Raw genomic sequence first — 11,973 nt, forward strand, 5'->3', positions numbered from 1 at the left:
TAAAACTATCAATAAATATTTTATCACAAAATTATTAAGATAAACTATCTGTCATTATAATTTATAACAAGTTTTAATTTGATCGAAATGAAAAATAAGGTTTTATTTATTCACTGCAAAATGGCGGCACAGGGTAAAGAAACATGTGCCGAGAAAAGAAAAACATTCAGACCCCTTTTTAAAGCCATAATGTCACAAACATTTCACAAATCATCCTTAAATTATCCCGTTATGCGGTGTATTTCATTAAATTTCACCGATCTTGCTCTGAAACACTGTCTGACAGTACCATGTGGTTATGAACGTTGGACGTGTCCTTTCGTTTTTTGTTGACATGTCAAACAAGATCTGCAGTCACTATAAGACTAGCATGGTTGTTTTATTGATTAATAGCCAGAAACACATTTATTTAATCTCCACTTAGACAATATGATCCAAGCACAGGGGTTTGTTACAATTGTCGGGTTTACTACCCATACGAACCCCTAAAAATGGGGTTCATACGAACCCCTAAAAATGGGGTTCGTATGGATAATTTGTAAACATTGTAATTGTAACAAACCCCTGTGATCCAAGTGTACATGGACAGTTTTGGGAAATCCCTTTAAGGGGACGATCACAGGAGATTGAAAGACTTGGCGATAAAGGTGTATAATTCTGCCAAACTCGAAAGAAGCTCTACTGTGATAGTCAAGTTAGGCACAATTATACACCTTCATTGCTAAGAATTCAATTCATGTGGTACGATCCCCATGCATTATTTGGTAGGTCTGGGTTCTATAGTTCTGCATTCCTTCCCAGAACACATTAACACCCTGTATGTTTGCTCCTTGGGTCTGTTCGCACTGTTTTTTTTTTATTAATATACCAGTTGATTTATTTTACGTCTTAATTTAACTTTACATCATTAAAATGTTATTTCGTATTGGCTCCTTAGATATAGATTTTGAGCATAAAAGTAATATATTTATATTTTCATAAATAAAATTAGATATTCATCTTCGCTAACCAAGGGTTACGATCCACTCCCGTTCTCTTCACCCTTGGCAGATTGAGCCAACATTTGTTGAATCCATGTTGCGCCATCTATCGGAAGATTAAAGTCACGCCCATTCCGAATACATTATTCTTGACCAATGGTAGCACTTGAACTCTTCATTTAGGAGGTAAAAACACGGTAGCGTCTAGATTCTACCCACTTGGTACAGCCGTAAAATATACGTCAACATTCATGCATTTGTGCATGAAACATACACAGGAACTTCTATTAGTTGATTAAAAACATTCAAGTTGTCACTAAATATAGTCGTATGCTTAGTGATGTAAAGGCTTGTTGCACAATAAACACGTGGCAATTGTTTACGATCACTTTCTACATTTACACGTGATCATGTTACAGGCGCTTATGATTGGATGCAGCGAGTTTCTACTGCAACCAATAAAAATCCTTACCTTGTGTCTCCGAAATATTATCTCAATCCGCCAAGGGTGAAGAGAACGGGAGTGGATCGTAACCCTTGGCTAGCGAAGATGTAGATATTAGGCAGCAACCATTTGATTTTCTGGAGGGGGGGGGGGGGCAGTGATCTGGAAGGATTTTTTCTCTATGGGCCCAGGGCCCCTCAAAATTAAATTCAAGGGGCCATTTTAAAAAATAATGGGCCATGTTGTCAAATGAATGGGCCATTTGAATTGACTACAGTGAAAAAAAATTAAAAAGTGTATATCTCGGCAAAGAGATGGTGGTACTTACCTTTATGATTCTAAATAATATCATGGATATTGTGCCTGTGATTTTGTTATTTCAATTTCAAAGAATGTAAAATAACTTCTTCCAAACCAGACAATATTTAAGATAACCTTTATTTACAATGTTCCTACTGGTACTGTTGTCTTGTTCATGTTCATGGTTTTATTTACATTAAATTTGGGTCTTCGTCGATACCATCCTTATTCCCGACGTTCCGTATTAAAGGACGTTTCTGGCATTTCCTCTGCACTTCTTGTATTATTATAACTTCATCACGATGACAACAATAACAGTAGAGAGTATCATAAATTGATAAAACAAAACAACAATTCGCTGAAGGCATGTTTACAAAATGTCAAGACAAGCCAAAGACCAAAAAGTGACAAGGACAGTTAGTCGCCTTTTATGGAGACAAAAACTATATTCATATAAAGGCTTTGGGGTTTTTTAGAAAAAAAAATTGTTTGTTTCCCCCTCAGATGCCACTATATGTAATGCTAAAATTAGAATAAAAAAATTGTTTTCGACTTGTCGTGAAAAAAATAGATTAGGCGGAGAAAAAAAAGTTTGTCCAGAAAAAAAATCCATAGCTCCCCCTGAAAATCTAATGGTTGCTGCCTTAGAAAAATCTCTCTTCAGATGTACAACATGTACAATGTATTTCTAAAAATGTTTAAATGAATGTCACTCAATTATTAGCTCACCTTGCCCAAAGGGCCAAGTGAGCTTTTCCCATCACTTGGCGTCCAACGTCGTGATCCGTGGTCGTCGTCCGTCGTCGTTAACTTTTACAAAAATCTTCTCCTCTGAAACTACTGGGCCAAATTTAACCAAACTTGGCCACAATCATCATTGGGGTATCTAGTTTGAAAAATGTGTGGCGTGACCCTGCCAACCAACCAAGATGGCTGCCATGGCTAAAAATAGAACATAGGGGTAAAATGCAGTTTTTGGCTTATAACTCAAAAACCAAGGCCACCCTTAAAAAATTGTTTGTTTGGCATTGCCGACCCACACTATCAGCAGGTGGGTAGGTAGGTAGGGATTTTTTTTTTTTTTTACATTTAAAAGCTTTATACATGTAAATCATGAAGTCTCTAGACCAATGTTGTCTAAAGCATTGCAGCATTGTTGTGTGTACATGCTGGTGTATTCTTTGAAAGGGGTCAACCGTCAATGTCACATTCTATATCATATGGATAATTTCATGCAAGAAAGTCAGTTTTATTGGCAGAGTAAATCAAAGTACCCAGAAAAAACACAGACCTGAGGCAGGAAACTGACAAATTAACCATATAAGATGTATGACATGAAAATTGAACGTTTATTGTGGGACTGCACATTGAACAGAGGCCTGATGTCACATCTTGAAGTTGTGGTCACAGTTTGGTAAAATTACCATAAGTTTAATGGCTCAACCACTACGGCTCCTTGTACAAATGGACAAAGATTTAAAACTTTGATTGTTTGCCTTGGGTTTATAAACATCCCATCTACACCATATGGGTAATTTCATGGCAGTCAGTTTTAGTGGCGTACTAAACCGTAGTACTTGAAGGAAAACGCCAACCTGCGGTAGGAAACGGACTAACCTTACCACATATGACATGAAAATCAAACCTTAATTTTGCAACTGCCCAACTAGGGCTCAAACCAATACCTAGAGGCTAGAAATCATACATGTAAGGTGTGACAAACTACCATACAAACACGCCTACTGTCCCTGATAAGTTTTGAGGATAAAGGATCTGTACCAAATTAGGATAGCAAAATATTAAAAATTTGAAAGGTTGGCACAAATAGACATGGTGTTTATACTAATATACTTAAGTGCAAGGTTTATCAGAGCTAGGTTTAAAACGTATGATAAATTCAAAATGGAAATATGCAGCAGGACAGACAATTTTTGCAGATAAATAAATTATGGGTTGTAATGCGTTTGATTAACAGAAATCTGGACATGCATTACATGAATACAGGATGCTAGTCTTTAAAATATGTATGTTTTGTACCAGGCTTAGCATCTACTGGTACAAAACTGCTATAACCTGTAAATCTGGGACCATTTTGGTCTTTAAGATTTGGTGATTACAGCCATAATTATCTTGAATGCATCATTGTGGTTCTGACTATAGTAGATACATTGTTCTCTGATTCAAGGGAAAATTTGTCAATGATAAATTTCAAATATTTAATAAGTTCAACAAATGTAAGAGCCACGCATATTCAACAAATTTAAGAGCCACGCAAATTTGTTCTGTGATGTCCCGGTGAAAAACTTCTATCTCATGAAGCGACAAAGTCGAGCAGACATCATCTGAAACAGAAAAGTGTCTCAGAACGTTTCTTTCAAAGAATAGCTGAAAATTTGATTTTTGATTAAATCCATCTCCCTTAACCAATGCATTGCAGCATAGGGAGATGCTTTCTCCTGTCGGCCTCTTTGACATTACTTTTGGCAGACTTTTTCTATTCCATGTCATTTAAATGTTTGCTCCCAATACAGTGTAAGAAAAGCGCTTTGAAGATCGTGATTTGAAATAAGTAAAGCCAGGAACAAACTCGGCGGATACGATCAAATTCCGGCACAATTTCGATTTTTTTTTAAAATAAAAAACAATAAATTTCTGAAACGCAAATAAAATTATTTGGGCGGCAAGTTTTTCAGTGGGTCGGGCGGCAATGCCAATCAAATGAAATTTTATTTTAGGCCCAAAGCATTTAGAGCAAATCTGACAAAAAGGGATAAAATAATTATCAGGTCAAGATCTATCTGCCCTGAAATTTTCAGACAAATCGGACAACCTGCAATAATGTTCAGAAAAATAAGATCTACAAATAAGTCAACAAGACCAAAATTGTCAATTGACCCCTTAAGGAGTTATTGCTCTTTATAGACAATTGTTAACAATTTTCATAAATTTTTAGGAAATATTTTCCACTGTAATTACTGGACCAAGTTTATTATAGATAGAGATAATTGTAGCAACAAGAATATTCATTAAAGAAAGATCTACAAACACATCACCATCACCAAAACTCAATTTTGTCATGAATTTATCTATGTTTATTGTTAATATGCACATAGACCAAGGTGAGCGACACAGGCTCTTGAGAGCCTCTAGTGGTTTATTACTCTGAAACCAAAGCATTTAGAGCAAATCTGACGGGGTTAAAATGTTAATCAGGTCAAGATCAATCTGCCCTGAAATTTTCAGATGGATCGAACAACTCATTGTTAGGTTGCTGCCCCTGAATTGGTAATTTTAAGGAAATTTTGCCGTTTTTGTTATTAACTTGAATATTATTATAGATAGAGATAAACTGTAAACAGCAATAATGTGCAGCAAAGAAAGACCTAATAATAAGTCAACATGACTAAAATGGTCAATTGACCACCAAAGGAGTTATTGCCCTATAGATAGAGATAAACTGTAAACAGCAATAATGTACAGCAAAGTAAGACCTAAAAATAAGTCAACATGACTAAAATGGTCAATTGACCCCCAAAGGAGTTATTGCCCTTTATAGTAAATTTTTAACAATTTCCATAAAATTTGTAAATTTTTACTAACATTTTCCACTGAAACTACTGGGCCAAGTTCATTATAGATAGAGATAATTGTAAGCAGCAAGACTGTTTAGTAAAGTAAGATGTACAAACACATCACCATCACCAAAACACAATTTTGTCATGAATCCATCTGCTTCCTTTGTTTAATATTCAAATAGACCAAGGTGAGCGACACAGGCTGTTTAGAGCCTGTAGTTTTTATATGACTACATTTATTCGGTGTCAGAAACCTATAATCACGATAATGTGTCAAATATTTAATAACTTTGTTTTCAAAATTCCAATAGTCAAACAAGATCTGCAGTCTCTATGAGACTAGCATGGTTGTTCTATTGATTAATAGCCAGAAAAACATTTATTTAATCTCCACTTAGACAATATGATCTAAGCACAGGTTTGTTACACTTGTCGTGATTATAGAGTTTCTGACAACGAATAAATGTAGTCATATAAAAATAATTGAGTGACATTCATTTAAACATTTTCATATATACATTGTACATATTGTACATCTGAAGAGAAATTTATCTAATATCTAATTTTATTTATGAAAATATATAATAACTATCAAAATATTTAATAACTATCAAAATTCAGACCTGTCCTTTTTTGCCCCCAACTGAACTGTTCAGGGTTGACCCTGCAGTTGTATCCCACTATGCTTGGTAAAGCAGTTTATTATTAAACAATAAAAAAAAATCATTATTCTATACTAGAGTAATGTATACTAAATAATGCAAGATTAAAAAATTATTCAAAATCTTGTCTTGAAAAGGGTGTGTCAATGTTCACAGGGTGAGACTATGAATGTGAGTGAACATGATGTGGGGAGTGTAGCCAGGGATTCATCCACATTGAACCCAAATCAGTAGACTGTAATTGGTAATAAATTTTGCCAATGAAGGCTCACCTCTATTTCCTTATTCATAATCTCGATTTAAATAAAAAAATATCATCCACCAAAATCTCTGTACAATACATTGTACTTACATCATATACATAAATAAGAAAATGTGGTATGAGTGCCAATGAGACAAGTCCCAACTAAGGCACAATGTGTTACAATTAAAGGTTAGTATATCCCAAAATCTGTCTGACAAAATGTCGGACAAAAAAGTAATCTGTCAGACATTTTATTTTTTCTTCAATTGAAAATATAAATTTCTTTTTTACCCTAAAAACCTAAAACAATTTCCCTTTGGCACAGGCTGATAGGTCAAAAGTACAGCCTTCATCACAGAGCCTTGGCTTACACAGAACAGCATGTAAAACAATTCAAACAGGAAAGCCAATAGCCTAATCCATATGAAAAACACTTATGAACCACATCAACCATGACAACCACTTAGCAAGAGTCTTTTGACTTGGGACAGGTGCATACAAATGCAGCAGGTTTAAACATTTAAACAGGTGCCGCCCTTCACCCTAACTTAAAACAGTTGTGTAACATTACAACATTGAACGACACCACAAGAATTCCCAAAATGATGATTGAGAACGTGGAAATGACACAATGAGTTCATATGCAACTGATTATCTATCATTTGATTTTAATCCTGTTTTTGATTTTGCTGCAAAGCAGGCAAATAAAATTGAGAATGGAAATGGGGAATGTGCCAAAGAGACAACAACCCGACCATAGAGCAGACAACAGCAGAAGGTCACCAACAGGTCTTCAATGCAACAAAAAATTCTCGCACCCGGAGAAAACATATTTATGTGTTTATTTTTTCATCAGATTTTCCCTATTCTTCTTTTAGGTAAAAAAAAGAAGATAAAGGGGACCAAGATGGCCCTGACAGATTTTCTGGCAGATGGGTCATCTAATCAAGCACCTCCAGCCAGAACTGATTGGGCTGCAGAGATGGAGAGCAATGACATGGAAGGTTATCTATATTTTGAATATTTAAATGTCAAACTTGAAAGATGTGAACCAGTATCTCACTGAAATTATTTTGAAATATTCCAAAAAATTCTAAATGTTTATTGTTTAGGGTATTCCTTATTGTGACCATTGGAATAGATCATCGAGAATGGATAGATTAGTAGATCATAATTGATATTAGTATTGGGATAGATGCCACATTGCATATATTAAAATCTTATGAATGTAGGCTCCCAGAGAAATCAGCACAAAAAATATGCACTTGGTATTAACAAATGAGTTAGCACTGCTAGCTGATGTATAAAAATTCTAATCCAAGTATTCACTTTTAACAAAGCCATCGTCCATCAGTAAAAAGAAAACAAATAACAAAAAAATCTTGTACTAGCACAGTTTTTAGAGTTTTAAGTGCATGAAGTTAGCAAACACTAGGGTGCACCTTTTATCCTTCTATTTACTCAATAGTTGATTTAATAGACTGTAAATAGGGCATATCTTTGATAATTTATGTATTTTTGTAGCACAATATTAGTTTCTGAGTTTCTGGGTTATAAATACATTAAGGGGTATCAGCTGTTATTTATTAATTTGATCAGACAATTTCCTCTTCAATTGTGAGTAATATAGAAATTGTCATTTCAGATTTAGACATGGATTTTTTAAAGCCAAAGATAGACAGATCTAAGTTGCCGACAGCTCCTAAATCAGCTCGTGGTCCCGATGTAGATATGGATAAAGTTCCTTCAGTTCCACCATTTACAGCATTTATAGGAAATCTAGCATATGAAACTACAGAAGATAACATAGCTGACTTTTTCAAAAAACTTAATGTATGATTGACTGAAAGTTTTTTTGGAGGGGGAGGAGATTGAAAAGTTGATATATTATATCCATTCACAATTACAGTTAATTCAGCTTATTTCCATAGCCTTTTGTCAGACAAGATGAATTTTGATGCTATTTAACAGAGTATGCTTATATCCCAAATGCAAAATTACAAAGTCAAATAAGATCCATATGAAAAGAAATCCCATTAGAAAGATCAACAGCTGTGATCTAAGGAAGATCTACACACAGTATTGAAATCTGATATTTGTTAAATGGCTGATTTCATATATATAATTGTCTTTTAATTCTTTCAACATAGTTTATAAACTAATTCCTATACCCACACCGTAGCAAATAAACTTTACCCTTGTCTGTCCATTCGTGTGTCCAGAAATTGGTTTCTGTTCTCTTACTTTAGTTTGCCCATTAACAGGCTGCTATAACCAAATGTTATGAAACTTATGCATAATGCTTATTACCACAAAAAACAAATCAAGTTTGAAGTTTGGTGGCATCACTTTATCCTTCTAGAGTTAACCTATTTAGAAATGGAAAATTGGTTGAATTTTACATTTCGGTTCTGTAACCTTAGTTTGACTGAAGCAAAAGTTGGGAAACTTTTAGAGTGCTTATAACCACAAACTCAGATCAAGTTTGAGTTTGGTTGGCGTCACTTTCTAGAGTTATGACCCTTTACAAATGGAAAACTTTGCTTCTGTTCTCTTAACTTTAGTTTGTATCAACCAAATGTAATGAATCTTATACAAAAAAAAAACTTTTTACAAAAAACACAGATCAAGTTTGAATTTGAATGCTGTCACTTTTACTGTTCTCAAGTTATGCCCCTTTACTAAAGGAAAATTGCTGATTTTTCGTTTCCTCTCTTAACTTCAAGTTTGCTTCAACCAAAAACTAATACATGATGATTTATAAACCACAAAACTGAGATCAAGGACAAAATTGTGATGCATCACTTTTACTATTCTTGAGTTATGTTCCTTTATAATGTTTTATGCAAGTGGGGCATAATCTGTGACTCATGGACACATTCATCATCATTTACTTAAATTATGGAACTTCAATTTATTTGTTAACTTATAGATCAAGAGATAATTTTTTTTCTTTAATGTAAATTTCTCTCATTATATTCTTTGAAACTTCTACATGTAATTCAGATAAGTTTCAAGATCTTTCATTAGAGATTAAGGTGAAGGTAACATGAATAGGTCTATTTCTCAAAACTCTAAGAAGAGTTAACTGTATGTGGTTTATGGAATGATTGCAAGGTGTACATGTCAGTTTGTCAGTTCATTGGTTAATGGTAAGTTTTTGTTTATTACAGGTTTTAAATGTGAGATTGCCAGAAGACAGGGGCAGACTTAGAGGATTTGGTTATGTGGAATTTGCTGACAGACAAAATTTATTGGATGCCCTCAACATGAATGAAGAGGTATTGACATAAAAAATAAACTGATTTACTGGATCAGTTGTTAGAAGACATAAAGTAACTATATATCCTTTATTTTACTCTATATAAAGTAGCATTGGTATCTCTTAAACAGTTTTTGGGTAAAGATTGCATGAAATGCAATCAAAACCCTATGAAACTGACTTGATATCTAAGTCTTCCAAGGCTTATCACCACTACCTTTTTGATACACAAATTTTTGTGCATTGATTATAAAATTTTGTACATCCTATCCATGAACATTTGCAGAAATATATCAATGTAACATATGCTCAGATAATCAAGTCATGAAATGATATTACACTTGACCAGAAAATTAAATAACTTGCAAAATGCATGAATCTGATATCTGTCCTGAAAATATAATTTATGTCATTGTTAAACTCATCTTTTAAAAATTGCAGTTATCTCCCTTTGTCCAGATTTGTAATTAAATATATCAATTAAACTTAGTTAAGGTAGCACAATACAAAGATTTTTCATCCCCAATCAGACATCTTTAAACTGATGTAATTCCACTCATCTTTCTTTAAATTTTATAAATGAGGTACCAAAAGAAAGAAAAAGGATTAATCTTTCAAATTGTGATAATTTCATTATGACATAATTATTACATAATTAATTGTTATGTAATTAGTTGCCATATTATGATGTCCATACTTAAATGAATTTAGCTTCTTTGTTATTCATAGCATCCCAAAATATTTTATAGATTCTTGCACAACACAGTTTGACCTCCAAAACTGTGTCTCAGATTTTTATACGACCGCAAAATTTGAAAAATTTTTCGTCGTATATTGCTATCACGTCGGCGTCGTCGTCGTCGTCCGGCGTCCGAATACTTTTAGTTTTCGCACTCTAACTTTAGTAAAAGTGAATGGAAATCTATGAAATTTTAACACAAGGTTTATGACCACAAAAGGAAGGTTGGTATTGATTTTGGGAGTTTTGGTCCCAACATTTTAGGAATTAGGGGCCAAAAAGGGCCCAAATAAGCATTTTCTTGGTTTTCGCACTATAACTTTAGTTTAAGTTAATAGAAATCTATGAAATTTTGACACAAGGTTTATGACCACAAAAAAATGGTTGGGATTGATTTTGGGAGTTTAGGTTTCAACAGTTTAGGAATTAGGGGCCAAAAAAGGGCCCAAATAAGCATTATTCTTGGTTTTCGCACAATAACTTTAGTTTAAGTAAATAGAAATCAATGAAATTTAAACACAATGTTAATGACTACAAAAGGAAGGTTGGTATTGATTTTGGGAGTTTAGGTCCCAACAGTTTAGGAATTAGGGGCCAAAAAGGGACCCAAATAAGCATTTTTCTTGGTTTTCGCACCATAACGTTAGTATAAGTAAATAGAAATCTATGAAATTTAAACACAAGGTTTATGACCATAAAAGGAAGGTTGGTATTGATTTTGGGAGTTTTGGTCCCAACAGAATAAGGGGCCCAAAGGGTCCAAAATTAAACTTTGTTTGATTTCATCAAAATTGAATAATTGGGGTTCTTTGATATGCCGAATCTAACTGTCATGACTGTGTATGTAGATTCTTAACTTTTGGTCCCGTTTTCAAATTGGTCTACATTAAGGTCCAAAGGGTCCAAAATTAAACTTAGTTTGATTTTGACAAAAAATGAATCAGTTAGGTTCTTTGATATGCTGAATCTAAAAATGTACTTAGATTCTTGATTATTGGCCCAGTTTTCAAGTTGGTCCAAATCGGGGTCCAAAATTAAACTTTGTTTGATTTCATCAAAAATTTAATAAATGGGGTTCTTTGATATACCAAATCTAACTGTGTATGTAGATTCTTCATTTTTGGTCCTGTTTTCAAATTGGTCTACACTAAAGTCCAAAGGGTCCAAAATTAAACTTAGTCTGATTTCAACAAAAATTGAAATCTTGGGGTTCTTTGATATGCTGAATCCAAAAATGTACTTAGATTTTTTATTATGGGCCCAGTTTTAAAGTTGGTCCAAATCAGGATCTAAAATTATTATATTAAGTATTGTGCAATAGCAAGTCTTTTCAATTGCACAGTATTGCGCAATGGCAAGAAATATCTAATTGCACAATATTGTGATATAGCAAATTTTTTTTTAAGGGGGTACCCAACACTAAACACCAAAAAAAACCTGTCGTTTAATTTTTCTTGTTTTTATCCCATTGATAAACTAGGTTAAGCTAAACATTTTGTAAAAATTTCGAAGGATTTGAACCATACGTTAAAAAGTTTTGGCAACTCGAATATGACATATTTTACATGCTAATATTAGCATAATTTTGAGGTTTCAGAAATATGGGTATAGGGGTATATATGTTAAAAAAAAATAAAAATGATCCTAAATTGACAAAAGCATAGTTAATAGTGAAAACTAAGGCAAATATTAGTTCACCAGTTCCTTTTGCTTGTATTTTTTTTGTTCTGGATTTAAATTTTTGTCCGAATTAAAAAAGGGGGGTC

At 33.6% G+C, this 11,973-nt stretch overlaps 1 protein-coding gene across 7 annotated transcripts in view; it reads left to right on the plus strand.

Moving 5' to 3' along the window:
• Positions 1 to 106: 106 nt before the first annotated feature.
• Positions 107 to 11,973, plus strand: part of LOC139510189 (eukaryotic translation initiation factor 4B-like) — a 60,888-nt gene continuing 49,021 nt past the window's right edge. For all 7 annotated transcript variants that reach the window (XM_071296635.1, XM_071296637.1, XM_071296636.1 and 4 more), the window contains exons 1-4: positions 107 to 133; positions 7,085 to 7,210; positions 7,852 to 8,039; positions 9,380 to 9,487. In XM_071296635.1, the coding sequence (XP_071152736.1) occupies positions 121 to 133; positions 7,085 to 7,210; positions 7,852 to 8,039; positions 9,380 to 9,487 (435 nt within the window). In that variant the 5' untranslated portion in view covers positions 107 to 120. The remainder of the gene's footprint in view (positions 134 to 7,084; positions 7,211 to 7,851; positions 8,040 to 9,379; positions 9,488 to 11,973) is intronic.

This window comes from Mytilus edulis, chromosome 2, assembly GCF_963676685.1.
Source record: "Mytilus edulis chromosome 2, xbMytEdul2.2, whole genome shotgun sequence".
In the NCBI taxonomy this organism is placed as follows: Eukaryota; Metazoa; Mollusca; class Bivalvia; order Mytilida; family Mytilidae; genus Mytilus; species Mytilus edulis.